Source organism: Sapajus apella, unplaced genomic scaffold, assembly GCF_009761245.1.
Source record: "Sapajus apella isolate SASKATOON/1434 unplaced genomic scaffold, GSC_monkey_1.0 scaffold139, whole genome shotgun sequence".
Taxonomy (NCBI): domain Eukaryota; kingdom Metazoa; phylum Chordata; class Mammalia; order Primates; family Cebidae; genus Sapajus; species Sapajus apella.
The window spans coordinates 2,585,168-2,606,769 of NW_022437079.1; the positions used below are offsets into that span (position 1 = coordinate 2,585,168).

Sequence of the window (21,602 nt, forward strand, 5' to 3'; positions counted from 1 at the left end):
AATTCAAAGCCGCCCTGGGCCTCGGGTTGGATGAGCTTGGTGTACACCAAACCACTCATCATCTCCTCCCCGCTCCACCTCCTTCCTCCCGACCTCTCCACTTACCCCTCACCCACCCTCTCTGCTTAACTTTCCTAGTTCTCAGCAATACCAGCTTCCTTTAAGGTATGAAATTGCAGGGATGCCCACGTCGCCTTCTTCCATGCAGCCACCAGGTGACATCCCTTCTTTCAGTATTTTCTTCAGCTCCACCTCTCCCTTTGCTTTTCTTTTTTTCTTTTCTTGCCATTTCCCAAATCCAGTCTCTCCCCCAACCTCCTTCACCCACTCTCATCTTCTGTAGGAAACATTTCTTTATCTTCCCTCAATCTACATTCTTCTCTCTGGCCTCCAGGGGTCTCTGGACTGTGGACCCGCTCAGCCCTCAGGCTGTCTCTGCCCTGGGACGTAGACCCCTTGGTTCGTGAGACTTATCTTCCTCTGTTTTCCACACACACCACACCAAGTTCCACCTCCCTGCCTTTGCCCATGCTACTGTCCCACGCTGTAGTACCCTTGTTCCTACTTAGCAAGCTTTCTAAACGTCAAGACCTAGCTCAACGTTTTTTCTTTTTTTCTTTTAAGGGACAGGTCTGGCTTTTTTGGCCAGGCTGGTCTCAAACTCCTGAACTCAAACAATCCTCCCACCTTGGCCTCCCAAAGTGCTGGGATTACAGGCGTGAGCCACCGTGCCCAGCCCCAACCCAACTTTTACCTTTGATGGAGCTTTCTCTGAACTTCAGTATCATAGTTCTTCGAACTATTTGTCTTCTTGCTCATGTTCTCATGTTTTTAATCTTGTTTCTAGTAGATTGTAAACTCCTTTGGTATAGTGTCAGTATATAATACTTTGTTGCTGATCCAAACAGTACAGGACACTCAGAGTTGATTAGCTGATGTGAAATAGATATTTGTCCCAATTTTGTGGGTTTCTTTTCTCTTTTTTTTTTTTGAGACAATCTTGCTCTGTTGCCCAGGCTGGAGTGCAGTGGCATGATCTTGGCTCACTGCAGCCTCTGACTCCCGGGTTCAAGTGATTGCCAGCTAATTTTTGTATTTTTAGTCAAGACAGGGTTCCACCATGTTGTCCAGGCTGGTCTCAAACTCCTAATCTCAAATGATCCACGTGCCTTGGCCTCCCAAAGTGCTAGGATTGGAGGCGTTAGCCACCATGCCCAGCCTTCTTTTCTTTCTCTGTTTTTTTTTTTTTTTTTGAGCCCAGGCTGGAGTGCAATGGCAAGATCTCGGCTCAATGCAACCTCCGCTTTCCAGGCTCAAGTAATCCTTCCACTTCAGCCTTCCAAATAGCTGGGACTACAGACATGCACCACCATGCCTAGCTAATTTTTTTTATTTTCTGTAGAAGTGAGGTTTCTCCATGTTGCCAAGGCTGGTCTTGGACTCCTGGGCCCAAGTGATCCGCCCATCTTGGCTTCCCAAAGTACTGGGATTATACGCATGAGCCATCTTACCCAGCCTGTTTTTTTATTTTCAAGGTATACTTTTCAGGTATATTATTTGATTAGCACAGGTAGGGGCCCGTTTTTTATTTATTTTTAATTTATTTATTTTGAGACAGAGTCTTGCTCTGTTGCCCAGGCTGGAGTGCAGTGGCTCGATCTTGGCTCACTGTAACCTCTTTCTCCTGGTTCAAGCAATTCTCATGCCTCAGCCTCCTGAGTAGCTGGGACAACAGGTGCGCGCCAACACATCCAACTAATTTGTTTTGTTTTGTTTTTTTGAGATGGAGTCTCGCTCTGCCGCCCAGGCTGGAGTGCAGTGGTGCGATTTAAGCTCACTGCAAGCTCTGCCTCTCGGGTTCAGGCAATTATCCTGCCTCAGCCTCCCAAGTAGCTGGGATTACAGGTGCACGCCACCATGTCCTGCTAATTTTTTGTGTTTTTTTAGTAGAGATGGGGTTTCATCATGTTGGCCAGGCTGGTCTCAAACACCTGACCTTGTGATCCACCCACCTTGGCCCCCCGAAGTGGTGGGATTACAGGCATGAGCCACCATGCCTGGCCCTAATCTTTGTGTTATTAGTAGAGGCAGGGTTTCGCCATGTTGGCCAGTCTGGTCCCAAACTCCTGACCTTGAGTGATCCAGCTGCCTTGGCCTCCCAAAGTGCTAGGATTATGGGCATGAGCCACCATACCCAGCCAAAGCTCATTTTTAAAAGCCAGATTCTATTAGACCTTGCCTTTCAAGATTATGACTTGTGCATACTTGCTAGTTTCAGAGTGGGCTCGCTTTTCACTTTGCCTTTGCCTCTTTGGGATAGCCTCTGGGGGCACTCAGAAGGAACTAGGAACCCTGTGTTCCTCGAATGGGATTCTACATGACGTGGCTTTGTGGGATCCTGACTCTACCAGATTCTAACTGTGTGATTTATGCAGCCCTCTTAAAAACCCCTTTGTGCCTCGATTTTCTTCAGTTGTAAAACAGGAATGATACAACATTTCAATGATTCTTAGACTCACTTTTTGGGTACCATTTATAATTTTAACATCTCAAATCAAAATTTTTCTTATAATCAATGGTATGTCATTTTTCTTTTTTAGTAGCGCATAAAATAATGGTATGTTTTACAATCAGTGAAGTCTTAGATTTGATAAAATACAGTAATATCCACCATTCAATTCTTTGAGGGTTGGAGTTAGTGAATAATTGCTTAGTTCAATAAATGGTGAATTTGTCTTTATTGTACTTTCTTCTTACTAGTCTCTCTGCCTCCTGTATTGTACCCTAAAACTATCCTTTACACACCTGCCTAATGATGTATTTTAAAATGTATTTGTGACTAATTCCCTTGCTTAAATGATGGATCCCCCCACCTGCAGTGATTCTTGAGGAGAAGGACATGCTTCACTCCTCTCCACCACCTTCCTCTAAATCCTGTGATAGTTCAGTGACACTTAGTGATTGAGGGAAGGGTATCATTCAAGTGAATTTTCATGAATGTTTTTTTAAAAGTTAGGGACCATGGCCAAAAGGGTGAAGCCACAGCCCCTTCTCATGTACAGAGACCTCCATGAGCATGCCAGCCTGCCTCTGGGCATGCTCTCTCAGGCTGGGCGTGCTCATGGAGGTCTTTGTACTGTACGCTCCAATGATACTGAACTATTTATGTGACTTGTCTTTAGGGATGTTACAGTTTCATAAGTCTTTGATCCAACATGTAAAGGGCAAGCGGATGGAATGAGGCCCGGGGCTGTTCCATGGGCAGCAATTTAGAGGGAGCAGGAACCGTGGGGATGGAGACAGTCTCCTTAGAAACAGATTTGTGAGGTCTAGGTATGGCATTTGGATTTTTTTTTTTTTTTTTTTTTTGATAGCCAAATTGTGCTTCACTTATCTGCCTGCCTATGTGGTCAACTTAGGCGGAGTGATAGAATCCCAGGGTAGAGGCCAAGGACTTATTTGCTGTTGCTCCAGAGGACACAGGTAGGATCGGGGTGGAAATTATTTGATGCTTATAGTAGCTCAGTGCAGTTAAAAACCCTCTGCCAGTTGTTGCTGCTCAACAGCTGACTCAGCAGCTTGGAAACAGTAGTGTACTCTCTGCACGGAGGCAAAGGACCTGTCACCAGAGTGAACGATCTGTACTGTTGCAGGAGCCAAAGAATACAGTCCTGCACTGGGAAGGAGGTTAGTCAAGATGAGCTTGATTAATGACTACCAAACTCACCAACATCTGTCACATACTTACTAAGAACCAAGAATCATAGATACCTAAGTGCCTCATTTATTTCCTACATCATCCTTTTTCATCTTTAGAATAAGGCTGGCAGCTAAGAATTCTGGTTCTCCCTATTTTACAGATGAAGAAACTGAGGTTTATTGGTAGGAAGCCTCATTTCTTCTAAGGTCATACAGCTGGTAAGTGATAGAACCAGATTCAGATCCTGGACTCTGATTATGGACCCGCTCCCTCTACACTCTGCAATGCTGCCTGTAGTGTTTCTGCCTGCTTTGGCATCTTAAATGTGGGGAAAATGTGTTTGTGTCATGTTTTGTTGGCAGATAAGCAACCTAGGAAGGATAAAATTCAAGAGGACAAGGTCTGGATCATTTTTATACTTAGCACTGTGCTTGGCATTTGGGACCAGCAGTGCAAACAGGTAGGAGCCAAAGGAGGATGAAACACTGGGCTAGAAAGAAAAAGTCCTGCTAGAACATTAAAAAAAAAAAGTGATTTCACAGAGAACCCTGACTCATAATAGGAATTGGTTGTTTTAAGGAAGTAATAATAGGTAGTAAGTATACTTTGCTGCAGTCAACTATATATACTCAAAGAGCACAAACCGTGAGGCCAGTGAGTGAGTGATTCTTTTATTAATTAAAAAAGAAGATGAACCAGGCTTGGTGGCTCACGACTGTAATCACAGCACTTTAGGAGTCCAAGGCATGCAGATCACGAGGTCAGGAGTTCAAGACCAGCCTGGCCAACATGGTGAAACCCCGTCTCTACTAAAAATACAAAAATTAGTCAGCATGGTGGCGCACATCTGTCATCCTAGCTACTCAGGAAGCTGAGGCAGGAGAATTGCTTGAACCTGGGGGTGGAGGTTGCAGTGAGCCAAAATCGTGCCACTACACTCCAGCCTGGGCAACAGAGTGAGACTCTGTCTCAAAAAAAATAAAAATAAAAATAAAAAAAGCTGAATTAGTCGAGCATGAAGAATAATGAATGAGTTGCTAGGTAATTTGCCATTCTCTCTGCCAGGATGCCTTCTTCATTTGCCAGTTAAGTTTTAAGGCCACCCTTCTCTGAACTAACATAGCACTTTGTACTTGGGTCATAGTATTTATCACACACTTCCTTTTATTATAGTTAATTCTGTGCATGTTTAATCTTGCTTGCTTGATTCTAAACCCTTTAAGAACAGGGTCCACATCTTATCTTCATTTCCTTCTTCAGCTCCTGTCATTCTGTGATGTTAAGCATTTTTGAAAATAGACATTGTTAGAGATTATGTTCTTTTAGTGAAAAATTGGCCAAGCGCAGTAATCCCAGCACTCTGGGAGGTTGAAGCAGAAGGCTTGCTTGATCCCAGGAGTTCAAGAGCAGCCTGGGCAACATGGTGAAACCCTGTCTCTACAAAAAATGCAAATATTAGCTGAGCATGGTGATGCACTCCTATGGTCCTAGCTACTCAGGAGGCTGATGTAGGATCACTTGAGTCTGGGAAGTCAAGGCTGCAGTGACCCATGATCACGCCACTGCTCTCCAGCTTGAGTGATCATGACAGAACAAGACCCTGTCTCAAAAAAAAAAAAAAGAAAGAAAGAAAAAGAAAAATCAGTTAATGCCTTGAACCTAACACACTACCTTTTTTGTGGTAGGTACAGTGGGCTCACTGAAACAAATCGGGGCTAGGGATTGAATGTCTTGTGGGATTTTATGACAAGACGACATCTAGAGAAAGCCATGGAAATGTCCAGTCTGAAGATCCAAAAGTTTATAAAAGTGATTCAGAAAACACTAGAGCAGGTGAAAGGGAAAACAGAACTTTACAAAGCAAGTTGCTTTCTTGGCTTTATTCAGAGCTGCTTAGGATCAGACAGCTCTGTGTGCCTGAGAGTTCCTGAAGGAATTGCAGCATTAAAATACAGTTTATTAGTAGATATTAACAGTGAGGTGCAAAAAAGCACTCCCCCCCACAAAAAAAAAAGCTCAGTTACGTTCAGAATATTCTTTTTTAGAAGTCACGGGAGTGTGTAATACACTTTTGAAGGTTTCTATCAAAATGATTTAATGGTGATTTTATGTCAGCTCTTTCATGCATAGTTTTGTCTCCCTGACTAGAAGTCAGCTTTTCAGTGCAGTGAAATATGCCTGCTGCTTGTTCTTGTGCTTCATACAGTTCACTGCAGTTATACCTACAGAGACATCCAGCCAATAGTCACTGAATCTAGCTACATATGCTCATTTTTAAGCAAAAGAGATGCAAGGGAATGAGGCTAGGCAGTCCTTGGCAGGCTTTAAAACACCAATGAAACATTGGACTTTGTAATGAAAATGTGAGTGAGAGAGAAAAAGGCATATGTACCAGGCCCTCAATTCTACTCATAAAGATATCTCCTTCCCCTTTTCATTTCTTTCTAAAATGAATGATATGGGAACTAGAGTCCGACTCTGGGCCAAGATGACTCTCAGATGACTTTCTCTTCCCCTGTCAGTGCTGAGTCCTCTCAGAGCATCTTGTTACCCTTTGACTCATTAATAGCCACCATGCCCTCAAGTATAGACGAGAAAATGATGCATTTTCTGCCTCTCAACAGTCTCTTCCCTACTTGTTCTCCGAAGCCCTTTCCTAGGAATTAATGAAACCAGCTATGCCATGAAGGAGTAGAAAAAGCTTCCAGCACTCAGCTTTTTATATGGTAGACTAGATGTCTTGTCAGTGATGAACAATTCTTTTTTAAAGCTTGACTGTTGCAGAATTGGCATCCTCATGTTTTCATACAAGCACTGTGACCATGCTCTTTTATATTTGATTGGTATTTTTATCTTCTGTGTATGACACATTTATTTTGAGGATGACTCCACAGTGGGAGTGTGAGTCCCTGTCTTTTGTAGCACAGCAGGCATTTGCCCTCCAGTGTAAGTCACCCGGAGAGGGATTGATATAGATTAGAGGTTTCTATGAATGTGATTAAGCTTGGGATGTAGTGTGCATTAACGTGCTGCTGGTGCCTCAAAAGATTTTACTTGCCTTCTCTGCCTGTTAGATGGGATCCTGCCATCCCAGTCCAGAACTACATTTTATTATAAAAACAGTATTGTTCATATTAGGTGTAGTGGCAGGGGTGCTCTCTGGTACCACATTTTGGGTCAGTTTATGAATTTAAGTCTGCTTTCATTAGCTGCTAGCCTGAGAACATTACTTACTACATTTATAGAAAAATGCATTGTAAATTTAAATACTTAAACTTTTGGAACATGACTTATTTAAGGTTTGGAGACTATGTGGTTTTGTTTTTTTGTTTGTTTGTTTTTGAGACAAAGTCTCACACAGTTGCCCAGGGTGGAGTGCAATGGTGCAATCTCGGCTCACTACAACCTCCACCTCCTGGGTTCAAGTGATTCTCCTGCGTCAGCCTCCCAAGAAGCTGAGATTACAGACACCTGCCACCACACCCGGCTAGACTATGTGTTTTCACTAGAGTAAAAAGTAATTGCTTATGCCTTCTTCTGTATTATCTTTAGGTTTCAGATCAGTCTGTTATTAAGTGATGATGTCTGTTGACATGGGATTCGATTCAGAACTCTCTTTGATTTCAGTGAGAAACAACCAGGGATGGAACCCTTGAAGATCATGGAATCCTCTGACCTTCTGGAGGGCTGTTGGAACTGACTGGTCTCCACCTCTGGTAGTTCCAGAGCTAGGTTCCTGAGGCACATCTTATACTTGAAGTGACATTTTTATTTTTCCTCTTAGACTCGTATTTTCCTCTTAGAGTCAATTCTGATATGAAACTAGCAGGCTCATTTTACATTTTAATCTTTTTTTTTTTTTTTTTTTTTTTTTTAACATTTTCTCACCCTGTCTCCCAGGCTGGAGTATAGTGATGCAATCACAGTTCACTGCAGCCTTGACTGCCAGGCTCAAGTGATCCTCTTACCTCAGCCTACCAAATAGCTGGGACTACAGGCTTGTGCCACCATACCCAGCTAGTTTTGTTTTGTTTTGAGATGGGGTTTTGCTCTTGTTGCCCAGGCTGGAGTACAATGGCATGATATCAGCTTATTGTATCCTCTGCCTCCTGGTTTCAAGCAATTCTCCTGCCTCAGCCTTGAGAGTAGCTGGGATTACAGGTATGGGCCACACCACGCCTGGCTAATTTTGTATTTTTAGTAGAGACGGGGTTTCTCCACATTGATCGGGCTGGTCTCGAACTCCCAACCTCAGGTGATCCACCTGTCTGGCCTCCCAAAGTGCTGGGATCACAGGCATGATCCACCACACCCGAGAGCCTAGCTAGTTTTTAAACTTCTTTTTAAATAGCGACTGAGGTCTCACTATGTTGGTTAATCTGATCTTGAACTCCTGGGCTCAAGCAGTCCTCCGGCCTAGGCTTCCCAATACGCTGGGATTATAGGCATGAACCACTATGCCTGATCTTGATCTACTTTTGTCTGTAGAGGTTAACTTTGTGTTGCAGGCAGTAAGTGGGTCCAGTTATAGAAGCAAGTACCTTAAGGGATGGGAATGAGGTGACAGCATCCTAGACAAGAAAAAATGAGGCTGGGTGTGGTGGCTAACACCTATAATCCCAGCACTTTGGGAGGCTGAGGTTGACAGATCCCCTGAGGTCAGAAGTTTGAGACCAGCCTGGCCAACATGGTAAAACCCCATCTCTACCAAAAAAATAGAAAAATTAGGCGTGGTGTTGTGCGGCTGTAGTCCCAGCTACTAGGGAGGCTGAGGCAGTAGGATCACTTGAATCCGGGAGGTAGAGGTTGCAGTGAGCAAGATCAGGCCACTACACTCCAGCCTGGGTGACAGAGTAAGACCCTGTCTCAAGAAAAAAAAAAAAAAAATGAAGAGACACAGATGTCCAGAGGTGGGAGTGGAGAGTGGAGAGAATCAATAGCAGGTTAAATTGTCTTTAGAGGAGCTGACATTTTGACTACAATACTCATTCCTACTGTTGACCGTTTTGAGGGGTTCCGAGAGGAAACTTTAAATGGGACAGAGCTAAAAAAAAAAAACAGCTTTCACTCATTAAAATGTGGCCATAAACTTATGTATCTTGATCTTGGAAAACATCAGTATCTATGCCTCATTTTACCTTTTTAGATTTCAGATTTATCAACCAAAGTATTTTCTCTATTGCCTTCCCCTTATATCAAGATATCCTGTTGGTTTATTGGGGTTATTCTAATCTTTATGTCAGACGAAACTCATCCTGGTTGTAATTAGTTTTAGGTTAAGTTACCATTGGATTTGGTAAGAACTAAAATATCAGTAGCACTTTTTGTTTTTTGTTTTTTAAATAGAGATGGGGTTTCTCCTTGTTAGGCTGGTCTCAAACTCCTGACCTCAGGTGATCCGCCTGCCTTGGCCTCCCAAAGTGCTGGGATTTCAGGCATGAGCCACCGCATCGAGCTGCACTTTTGTTTAAACTCTGTTAACACACACTTCTGAATGAATTTTGCTAGTGTCATTATTTCCCATGCTTGCTGGGTAGAAAGTTGAATTATTATTATTTGATAATTCATATTTGTTCAGTGCACACTGTCTGAGGCTGGGTTTAGGCCTCTCGAAAACAGCCTCTTGGCTTCTATTCCTGTGGTTTCAAATCCATCTGAATGACTCACATTTCAGATTTGCCTTCCTGCCAGCCTCCCTGTGTTGTTTTGTGACTTTATCTCTCAGTGTTCTCAGATATTTACCTAGATTTCTGCAGGCATCCTCAAGGTCAGCCCATCAGCCAACTTCTCTTGTTTAACAGAACCCTTCTTTGCGCCCTGACTGTACCTCCAGTTCTTTAGGTACATGAGTTCAGTATTGGTTCTTGACTGCTTGCTCCCCACACCCATGCTTGGCAGCCTCCAACTTTCTCACATCCCCTCTATCTCCACTCAGAGAAATGTTAGCCATCTTTCATGGTCAGCTTTATATTCAGTGGACAAGTCTGAACTGACTAGCAGTATTAACACGGGCAGCTGTTTGCTCATCCGTTGCTCAATTACACCACTTGAGTCATTTTGCTTACCAAAGGTCAGTTGTGATGTTTCCAGATCTGTTTATGCCAGTAAACTGGTACAGTAATTATGTAATTGATTAAATAATAAACAGATTAAACTATGAGGTAGAAAAGAAAATTATTCTGGCTGTGCGTGGTGGCTTATTGCCTGTAATCCTAACACTTTGGGAGGCCAAGGTGGGAGGATTTCCTGAGCTCACGAGTTCAAGACCAGTCTGGGCAACATGGTGAAACCCCGTCTCTACTAAAAATAAGCTGGGTGTGGTGGCGGGCACCTGTAGTCTCAAGCTATTTGGGAGGCTAAGGCAAGAGAATCGTTTGAACCTGGGAGGCAGAGGCTGTAGTGAACCGAGATTGCGCTACTGCACTCCAGCTGGGCAACAGAGTAAGAGTCTGTCTCCAAAAAAAAAAAAAAAGGGAAAATAAAATTATTCTATGAAAACTAAGAAGAATACTTTGGAAGGACAAATTACTTTGAAAAGGAAATGAAGTCGAATTAGGTTTGGGCAAGATAACTATGGAAGAGTGCAGGTAGAGGGATCCTGAAAATCTAGGGTCTCTGTACTTACTACAGTCTGACATCTAACTTCAGATAAACTGGAAATTGTAGATGATGCCTTCCAGGTGAGTTTTTTGCGACATTTTAATGGCATAGAACTCTACTCAGCAGAACAGATCCTTCTGGGCTGGGCACACTGGCTCACACCTGTAATCCCAATACTTTGGGAAGTTGCGGTGGGAGGATTCCTTGAGCTCAGCACTCAAGACCAGCCTGAGCAACATAGCAGGACCTCATCTCCACTTAAAAATTAAAATAAAACAAAAAACTGGGCATGTTGGCACATGCCTGTAGGCCCAGTTACTCAGAAGGCTGAGGCAGGAGGATTGCTGGAGCCCAGGAGTTCAAGGCTGTAGGCTGCAGTGAGCTATAATCATGCCCTATACTCCAGCCTATGTGACAGAGCAAAACCCTGTCTCAGAGAAAAAAAAAAAAAAAAAAAAGAAATAAGAGGTTTTTTTTGGCCCTAGTGAAAAGTTTACTGGCTCTCAAAATTTTGTTTATAGCAAATGATGATAGGTTTGGACCTTTACGGGAAAAGTAACAGTAAAAATCAGATTAACCGTATCTTCATTACTTTAGTTACCAGTTTTAAATGCTGTCCATGGACTCTCTGTTGCTGAGGGCGAGGTAATCAGTGTTTGTATTCTACTTCCCTCCTTTTTTCCCCTCATCTCTTCCTAGTTTTTGCTAGCTGAAGTTTTCTACATTGTCAAAGCGTGTAGTATTTATGCTCTGTTGTTACCCTGATCCTATTTTAGTCTTGGACCTAGAGTTAAGTAGTTTCATTGCTTACCATGAGACTTTCTGCCATAGTTTTTTTGAGACAGAATTTCATTCTTGTTGCCCAGGCTAGAGTGCAGTGATCTCAGCTCACTGCAACCTGCTCCTGGGTTCAGGCAGTTCTACTGCCTCAGGCTCCCAAGTAGTTGGTATTATAGGCACACGCCACTACTATCCAGTTAATTTTTGTATTTTTAGTAGAGACAAGGTGTCACCATGTTGGCCAGGCTGGTCTTGAACTCCTGACCACAAGTGATCCACCCACCTTGGTCTCCCAAAGTTCTGAGATTACAGGCATGAGCCACCGCACGTGGCCCTGCCATAGGTTTTCCAGTCACCTCTTGGTTGGCACAAGTGCCCCCTTTTGTAGATTCCTTAAGAAGTACTTGGCCAGGTGTGGTCAAGTATTTTTGTGACAGAAACCCTGTCTCTAAAAGTACAAAATTAGCCGGTCGTGGTGGTGCATGTCTGTAATCTTGACTACTCTGGAGGCTGAGGTAAAAGAATTGCTTGAACCCAGGAGGCGGAGGTTGTGGTGAGCCGAGATCGCGCCATTGCACTCCAGCCTGGGAGAAAGAGCAAAGCTCCCGTCTCAAAAAAAATAAAAGAAAAATAAATACTTGGGAACAATGGTCCCTATTCTGTTACCCTTGCTGGACAGTTGACTGGGGGTAAAGTCCTTGAGTCACACTTCTGTCCTTGAGAATTTTGTCAATATTGTTCCTTTTTCCTGTTAGCATTAAATATTAATGTGGACATTTTCATGATTTTGCCCCTCTTTTAAGTGATTTGATCTTTTTGCCTGGTTGCAGAAACCCAGAAATCTTACCTAAAGGTGTCTCTTGGCACTGCCTGTTCTGACTTTGTTTTCCCTGGGATACCGTGTGACCTTTCAATATGTAGACCCCAGTCCTCTTATAGTTCAGAAACATCTTGGATTCTATCTTTATGAACATATCTTTACATATCGTTCGCATTCATGTTAAAGTTTTCTTTTATGCAAATGTTGCATCTCCTTTCCTGTCTTCTGTAACTGTTTCCTCTCTATTCCTTTTAGCCCTTTTTGGTTTCATTTATTTTTCCCGTATCTCCCCTTTTCCTAGCGTGTTTTTAGCACACGACTGTCTCTTCTCCCTTCACTTCTTCAGTTTCACCTTCATTTCTGTAACAGTATTTTTCCTTTCACTTCTTTCCTCAGTTCTGCTCGTGTACAGCTTGCCTTCTCTTCTTGTCTCCCTGCGTCTGCCAAAGCTCCCTGCATTTCAGCTTTGAGCTCTTGTTTCATGAGGCAACTATTTTATCAAGTTTTCTTTTTTTGTTGTTGTGTAAAATATTGTTTTACCACTTTATCTAGTCATGGAGCCCTTTTTCCAGTCTATGGTCTTAGTCTGCCATTTGGTTTTCCTATTTCTTTCCTAATTTTTTCTCGTATATTTATATAGATCTTGTTGAGGTTTTTTGTATATGCGTCTTTAAATAGGCAGATTTTTCAGGAACCAGCTGTTTGCAGGATGCTTGTTGGGGGAGCTCCCAAGACTGTGTTCTGGGCTGGCTGCCATTGTTCCCTTGCCTTGGGGTTCTGGGTGAGTTCATTTACCCTTTGTCTCTAGCCAGCCAATCGAGATAGGCAAGGTGTATCTCAGCATCTCCACATGCAAAGGATGTCTTCTCCACTGCCACAGAGTGTGAGACAAATGTAGCTGGTGTGATTTCTCATTTAGCCTCTACTTCAGGTCCAAGGACGTTCCTGCCTTCTTAAAACAAGGAACTAATTTGGTACCAGAGTGTGTTCTTCACCCACAGGAAGTACATATTTTTGCAGATGTTTCTGGTATCTCCAGCTCCTGTGTCCTCTCCCTGTAGCACTCTTTCTTCTTTTCCTTCTGTGAAGCGAAGGAGTCCCTGCCTGAGCTCCCTGTTTTTGACAGCTTTTCTACCTGTTTGAGGGTTTGGAATTTTGGATATCCTCTAGTTATAACAAAAATGGAGTTTGCATTTTTATTTCTTCCTTTTGCATTTGGAACACATTTTGAACGGCATTTGAAAACGCTGACTTTATGGTACAGTGTTAAATAGAAGTTTTAACTGACTTTTTCTGTTAACCAGACTCTAGTCCCCATGACATCATATATTAGACCTTTTACTACACCTTCTCCATAAAGCCCCCACACCACACTGTTGTCCATCTTCCAAGTCCCTTTTTTTTTTTTTTTTTTTTTTTTGGATGGAGATTCGCTGTTGTTACCCAGGCTGGAGTGCAATGGCGCGATCTCGGCTCACCGCAACCTCCACCTCCTGGGTTCAAACAATTCTCCTGCCTCAGTTGCCCAAGTAGCTGGGACTACAGGCACGCACCACCACGCCCAGCTAGTTTTTTGTACTTTTAGTAGAGACAGGATTTCACCATGTTGAACAGAATGGTCTCAATCTCTTGACTTCGTGATCCACCCGCCTTGGCCTCCCAAAGTGCTGGAATTATAGGCGTGAGCCACCGCGCCCGGCTTCATCTTCCAAGTCCCTAAAACCCAAGGAATATGCTACTCAGATCTATGAAAAGCCTTTCATTCATTCAGCATGCCTACTCTGGGCATTGTTCTAGGCCTTGGACATAAAGCATGAAAGAATTAATACAAGATCTTGACACACCAAAGGCAAGTCTTATGATTTCATATGGACTAGGGGTCAGGGATGAATAGAATGGAAGACATAGTTTGGGATTCTGAGGAAGTATGATGTAAAGGGTAGAACATGAGCTCTGGAATCAACACCATTCTGCTACTAATATACATGACATTGGGATCGTTTTATTGCCTTTTCCTCATATATAAAATGTATCAGTCTCTTCATAAATAAAATGAAGGCAGGCCGGGCGCAGTGGCTTACTCCTGTAATCCCAGCACTTTGGGAGGCCAAGGTGGGCCGATCATGAGGTCAGGAGATCAGGACCATCTGGCTAACATGGTGAAACCCCGTCTCTACTAAAAATGAAAAAAAAATTAGCCGAGCATGGTGGTGGTGGGCGCCTGTGATCCCAGCTACTTGGGAGGCTGAGGCAGGAGAATCACTTGAACCCAAGAGGCGGAGGTTGCAGTGAGCCAAGATTGTGCCACTACACTCCAGCCTGGCGACAGAGAGAGACTCTGTCTCAAAAAAAAAAAAAAAAAGTGCAGGTATAGAGGACTGTTTCTCTCCTTTTTAATTAAATTGTGGTAGAATATGTGACATACAGTTTACCGTCTACCCCATTTTTAAGCTGACAGTTCAGTGTCCACACTGTTGTACGGTTGTCACTGCCGTCCGTCTCCAGAGCTCTTCATCTTGCAAAACAGCACCTCCAGACTTGAACAGCATCTTCCCCTGCCCACGGCAGCCCCAGTCCAGTTTCTCTCTGAATTTGACTACTCTGGGTACCTCCCAGGAGTGAAATCACACAGTCTTCATCCTTTTGTGTGTGGGTCGTTTCACTTATCATACTATCTTCAAGGTTCATTTGTGTTGCAGCGTGTGTCAGAATTCCCTCCCTTTTTACAGAGTGTTAATTCAGATGAAAAAAAAAATTCCTTTCCTTTTCAAGGCTGCATAATATTCTGTTGCATTTATGTGGCACATTTTGTTGATCCATTTGTCTGTTCATGGACAGTGGGGCTGCTTCCACCTTTTGGCTGTTGTGAATAATTCTGCTATGAACGTGGGTGTGCACATTCTCTTCAAGTCCTTACTTTCAGTTCTTTTGAGTGTGTACCAAAAGTGGAATTGCTGGACCATATGGTAATTCTGTTTTTAATTTTTTGAGGAACCACCATACTGTTTTCAGAGTCCTGTTTCTTGATGGGGAAATATAAACAGTGGAATTTCCCCAGGCAATAATTTTAAAACCGGTCTTGTTTAACATTTTGTAAATTATCTAAATATGAGACTTTTACCATTAAATCTTCATTTGGATATAGCTAATGAATAATTCATATAAAATGCGAAAACGCCTCATGAGAGAGTGTGTGTATGTAGACAGAACAGTGGTTGATAAGGCTGTGTGGGCACACATACAAGGAATACATTTGATTTATTTCACTGTGTCCTCAAGATCAGAAGTCCTTGCACTTACTGAGGGTAAAATACAGGGAGCCGAGCCGATGCCAGAGGACTTCAGATGCCAAAAGTACACGAGTCCCAGACGCGCAGACATATCTTTCTTCTTCACTCTCCATTGCTTACACAGTCAACTGCTGGTTGCCTCTAGACCCTAGACCAGTGGTTCTCAGCTGGGGTGAGTCTGACCGCGAAACACATATGACACTTCTGGAGACATTTTTGATGGCCAAGCTGGAGGAGTGCCACTAGCACCTAATGAGTAGAGACCAGGGATGCTAGTGAACAGGCCACAGTGACAGCACAGCCCCACAGCAGAGGATTATCCAGCCCCAAATGTCACTAGCACCTGGCTGAGAAGCCCTGTTCCAGAAACTATATTCTCAACCCAAACTATATTCTCAGCCTTGTCTTAGCCTCTCTCTTGCGTAAATAAAGTTGCCATCCCAGCCAGATCCAGGAGCTCCGCATACCTGCCCATACGCCAGCTGAACTGCTCCTTCCAATGCCTTCTACCTGAACTTTTTTTCCCTGCTTCTCTGAGGTCAGAGCCCAGCTTCAGCCCTCCCACTGTCTCTGTGAAGCTCTCTCATCTCTCTAGCCACTGTTCCCTTTCTTCTCTGACCTCCCCTAGGACTATCCCAATCATTTGGCAATTAGTTAATAATAGAAGGTTGTACTTGCTATCTTACCAACTTGACTGAACACACTGGTACGCTGAGATTCGGCTTTGTTGGACCACTAGCTGGGTGGAACCTGAGCCCAAAGGTGAGCCTCATGCTTAGAAAGGTGTTTATGCTGAATTTGCTTTCTAATCTAAGTGGTAAGAAATGAGGTAAGGATGGCTGCAAAGGAATTGGGCTCTATCTTGCTCTGATCACGTCCCTCCATTGGAGCCCAGGCTGGAGGATCTGCCTTGTGGAAGGTGGGAGACGTTCATTTCAGCTGCTTGGACAGGGATTATTCTGTCATAGCTGGACCTACTACTTAATGACAGTCAGTGTAGATGGTGATAATATTAATAGTGAAAGCCATCATTTCTTCCTTAGAACACAGTGTGTCCTGGGTACCAGGCTAGGTGCCCTACACACATTTATCTCATCCAGCCCTCACTGCAATCCTGGAAGGAAGCTGAAGCACTTTAAAGATAATTTGCCCAGGGCCACCCAGGTAGCAAGTAGCAGAGCCGGAATTTAAACAAGAGCTGTGTGCTCGTGCTACCACCTCTGCCTTGAGTGTAGCCAGGCATCTACTTCTATCCCTGCTGAGGGGAGAGATTCATGTGATATGCCAAGACCTGGGAGGGACCCCTTGTGGTATCCCTGAAGAGGTGGATGAGCAGGAGGGCTTGAGTGTCTGAGTTGTGAATCAGGCCCTGGTGTCGTATCTGACCACTCTGCTGCTGCAGGACGAGGAAACCTTGTGGGCTACACCGTGACCACCACAGACTTTCCTGACTCTTCTGGTTTCTGCTTCCCCTTTAGGTACACTACATCCTCCAGGAGGTGGTAATGGGTGGGATGGTGTTGGAAACAAACATGAATGAAATCGTGGCTCAGATTGAAGCTCAAAACAGGCTGGAGAAATCCGAGGTGAGCAAGCAGCTGTGCTCTAGCCCTGGCTGGTTAGAGAAAATCTGGGCAAAAGCAGAAGGGTGTATATATGTTGGTTTATGTTGCTGTGAAACCTCAGGAAATGTTTTATACTCATCTTCTTTCTTCCTTGAGTCCATTGAAACTGATAGATTTGAAGGTCAACCAGCCTCGAAAATTGAACAGGTAACAAGGATTGAAACCTCAGACTTCCAGGGTAGAAGAGTGAATGGAAAAGCCAGATGGCAGAGGAAGGCACACAGATTCTGGCCTGGGGGCTATGGCCCATGTTTGTGGTTTGTAATTCCTCCTTTCAAAGCCGCTGGCTCCCTGGAGGGACCCAGAGCCCTCTCCTTCTATTGCAGTGTGGTTTCCTAGTTTCTGTGCTCTCTGAGTCTCATCTCCCAGCAGCCATTTCTCGTGGTGTCTTTCAGACCTCAGAGTTGCCAGTTTCCTTATTTCCAGTTAGCCTTATAAAAAACAACAGTAGAGTCTGGGCTAGGTTTGGAAATAACATACCCCAGTCCACCCCCACATGGTGCTGGTTTTGGTACAGATGTTCATGTGAATTCTGTCCCTTCCCTCTGAGGTCTCTCCATCCCCTTCCTTAGCCTTACCAGGGTGCAGAGGTTACACATGTATACTTTCACATGCAGAAATAGCTGACCAAATTACCTCTTTAATTATCTGAGTGTCTTAAAGAGCTTCTTTGCCTTGTATAACGGAACTTGATCTTGCGAAACCAGGAATTCTTCTTTCTGTGAGGACTGGCAGTCCTGCTGAAGAAGCTTTTCCAGACCACAGCTATTGTGGCAGCTATAGTTCTTTCAGAAATGTAGGCTGGGAAGATTCCAGGAATAGTAGTAAGTGAGTCAGAGGCAAGAGGGTTAGAAATGAGAAGGAATGGAGACTTGCTGGGTGAGGGCGGAATCGGAGTTGGTATTAGGAAAGAAAGCAATAGGGGAAGAAGGATTGTGACAGTCTTCATCCACCTTTCCCCTTCTCCCCACATGAGGGTGAGCCTGGCAGGTGGGATTGGCTGTAGATGTCCGTACTCTTTGCACTTTGTCACCAGCCCTTCTGTATCTGTGACCCCCACCTTCTGCATGTTACTGACCCCCAGCTTGTTGCCACATGACACGTCCAAAGCCAGCTCTCTTCATCGCACGTTAGTTGGCAAGCAGTTGCTCTAGAGCTGTGACTTTCCTTTTCCTTTTAAGAATTTCCCTGTGACTTTGCACTTTTCAATAAGAGTCTTCAGTCTCTTGCAAAAAGTGCCCCTGACAAACCACCTGAGATGATTTCAGCATTTATTGAGCACCCACCATGTACCAGGCACTGTGAGATGCTGGTGCTGTGAAACTGCACGGGCCACACCCCCCTCTGAGGATCGGGTGTCTGGTGGGACTGCAGGCCTTGCATCCCTGCGCCAAACCCCATCTAACCTCAAGATCGTTTTGTTGGCTACTTTTGAGGAATAAGGGGGGGGAGGAATTAAAACTTCTGTTGTATGTGCTCAGTTTAGAATTTTTCTAGGGATCCCTCACCTGTTATTTTGTTTGCTTGTTTGTTTTGTTTTTGCTTTTTTTTTTTTTTTTGTTTTCAGCATTAAGCAGATAACACTGAGAATTTGTCTGATACTCACCTCTCATTTCTTCTCAGGGTGGCCTTTCAGCAGCCCCTGCACGGGCCGTGTCTGCCGTGAAAAACATCAACCTGCCTGAGATTCCTCGGAACATCAACATTGGCGATCTCAACATTAAAGTTCCCAACCTGTCCCAGTTTGTCTGAGGGTCAAGGATTGGGCTGAAATTGAGTCCTTAAGGCAAGCAAAGATGAGCACGTCTGGAAACAGAACCCATTTTGAGCCTTAGAAGAGGGAAGCCTCAGATCCCAGAATCTTTGTGTCTTGGGAAGACTGTTTGACATGGAATGGGGACGGGATTCCTGTTGACCCAGTTCTCACATTTGCAGCCATGCCGCTCTCTGATGCACACGGCCACTGCAGATGTGAGGGGCCCTGCCTTCCTCAGCAGGAAGTCAGCGTGCCCAAGCCACTTGGACCTTTACCTCTCACACGGGCGCTCCCAAGGGGGTGTCCTGCTTCCCAGAACCTCCTCACTAGGGCCGAGCCCCTTCTCTCACTAGAGTCTTCATCCTTAGCACCACAGGCTTCTGAGATCCCATGGCCTTCCCTTGCTGGTGAGGGGTCAGAGGCAGGTAGAAAAGGGCTGGCCCTACAGATCTGGGGATGTGGTGAGTGGCAAGTAAGGACAGGATTTTAGGAGAACCAGAGTCACCCGCTGGCTTTACTGAGATTGTTATACTCAGAATCCTTTTGTGTTTCTTTGAGATAAAGTCTTGCTCTGCTGTCCAGGCTGGAGTGGCAGTGGCAGGATCTCAGCTCACTGGAACCTCCACCTCCCAGGTTCAAGCAATTCTCCTGCCTCAGCCTTCCCAGTAGCTGGGATTACAGGAATCCACCACCACACTTGGCTAGTTTTTATATTTTTAGTAGATAGAGGGTTTCACCATGTTGGCCAGGCTGGTCTCGAACTCCTGACCTCAAGCGATCCAGCCGCCTCGGCCTGCCAAAGTACTGGCGTTACAGGCATGAGCTTCCATGCCCGGCCTCCAGAATCCTCTTGTATTGCCAAACCTTTTGATTACCACCTCATGAAGAAGACGCTTCCTGCACTGCCCCAGTCCCACTTCTGTTCTCACAGGTGTTATGTGCAGGACACAATCCAAATCATAAAGCTAGCACAGACCACATTCCTGCTAATAGGGAAAGGGACCCTCCACACCCACACATGCCAATGGTTCCTCCTCACAGAGGCGAGGTCCTGTGACTGTAGAAGGTTAAAGCTGACAACATGTGGAACATCCCAGAATTATGACTCTTCTCCAGTTTAAAATATATTCTCCTGACGGGAACAGAAGGTTCATTATGCGTTATGAATGAGCTGCCTCCATAGGAAACCCACTGCCACCTGTGCCAGCTTCTGGAGGGTGGGAACCTGAGCTGGTGTCGCCCTTCTGGGGCCTGGACATGACATGCACTGGCTGAAACTAGGAACAGGACTGCCTCATTCTTTGAGTCTCTCATCGGACTAGCAGCCTGCATCTGCGGAGACTGCAGTCAGTGGCTTTGTGATATATGGAATAGTTACAGGACAGTAACCCATTTCCTACTTCTACCTGATCACATAGCGCCCTGCTGGGCCCTACCCCAAACAGCCCCCTTTCTGCTAGGCCTGGCCATGGCCCCCTACTTGCCACATTGAGGAGTAACTCAGGGTATCTTGAGCCCTCTCAGATCCTTGTTTATTCAGGCCTCTGCCACATATAGAGCCAGCCTTCTCTCCCCACCGCCTCCACCACCGTGGAGCCCACTTGGTAAAACCCTCTTCGCCCAGCTTCACCAGAAAAGACAGCAGGGGAGCCAGGTTTGAACCAGCACAGCTAAATCTCATCTTGTGGACCAGTCTTTAGTAAGGGCGTTCCAAATAGGATGCAGCAATGATTGGCATGAGTATTCAGATCAGAGGTGGGGCTAGTCCATGTTTAGCAATAGCCAAACTGGAGAGTCTCTGAGGTATGAGAGTCCCAGAAGGATTTGTCGGCTCCTGGCAGATGTTCTGATTTTCACCTTCCTGAGTCTCCCCTCCCGTAACAGGGGGCCAGTCTCACTGTGGTAATTGTTAGCCCAGGGTGCGCCGTACTCACATGCCAGCATGGTGGCATTGGCGCTGGCAGGCTGGTGAATGCCATCTTCAGGGTTACGACTCTCCCTTCTCTCCATCTGCAGTCTTTCAGCAGAAGTTGGCAGATGTGAAAACAGGCCCCCTATAGGGAAGTAGTTCCATGAAAATGATTAATTCTTTCCAAAAGACTTAAAATTCTTTCCTATTTCAATTTTTCCTTTCAAAAAAGGAAATACATTCATGTAGTTCAAAACTTAAGAAAACAAAAGTCTGTTCAGCAAAAGACACCCACTCTGTTTCCCCAAACACCGAGCCCCATGCTGCATGCTCCAGGCCCCATCCTGGTAGCAAGAAGTGTTTCCAGTTTAAAGGTTAAGAAACAAAGTCCCAGCTGGGTGTGGTGGCTCACGCTTGTAATCCCAGCACTTTGGGAGGCCGAGGGAGGTGGATCTGAGGTCAGGAGTTCAAGACTAGCCTGACCAATATGGTGAAACCTGTCTCTAATTTATAAAAAAAAAAAAAAAGAAAGTCCCAGGATTTTGATTTGGGATATCTTCCTGAGAGTGTGAGCTGTGTTCCATTTGGCACTGGTGGTTGACCTCGGCCCACTAGGATCATGCCGCCCTCTCCAGGGAGGAGGGCCTCCCCCTCACCCTGTGCAGTGGCACCCCTGCCTGGCACTGCCTGCCCTTGCTTAGTGTAACTTTCCTGTGGCACTCTGACGGACCAGAGATTTGGTTTCTGAAGTGACTGGCTGTTTACCCCTGCTGGGATATGAGTCCATCCAGGGCGGGGGGCTCATCTCTTGTTCAGCGCCGCATCCCAGCTGCTGTGCACCATGCCTGGTCCATGGTGTTCAATAAATCACTGTTGGATGAGTGAACGGCTGAGGCAAACGGCGGCTCATTCTCACAGTCTCAGGGTGCGCTTTCCAGGGCCCTGTGCTCAGCACTTGGGAAGGAGAACCAGGATGGTGGTGTTGGGAGCAGGAGGTGGGGAGGGCCCCATGATGGCCTGTGGAGCTGAGGGAGAGGAGGACGGCAGAGCTGGTGTGGCAGCTGGAGACCATGTAATGAGGAGGCCCAAGGATGGGGCTCTCGAGAAGGAGGGAAGGGTTTG

General features: G+C 45.1%; 1 protein-coding gene across 2 annotated transcripts in view; it reads left to right on the forward strand.

Annotated features, from left to right (window-relative positions):
* The window catches only part of AP3S2 (adaptor related protein complex 3 subunit sigma 2), a 68,324-nt gene extending 46,958 nt beyond the window's left edge, over window positions 1–21,366 (forward strand). The window contains exons 6-7 of one of the 2 annotated variants that reach the window (XM_032263883.1): window positions 16,669–16,776; window positions 18,439–21,366. In XM_032263883.1, the coding sequence (XP_032119774.1) occupies window positions 16,669–16,776; window positions 18,439–18,567 (237 nt within the window). In that variant the 3' untranslated portion in view covers window positions 18,568–21,366. The remainder of the gene's footprint in view (window positions 1–16,668; window positions 16,777–18,438) is intronic. The other variant, XM_032263884.1, reaches the window with a different exon arrangement.
* Window positions 21,367–21,602: the final 236 nt, after the last annotated feature.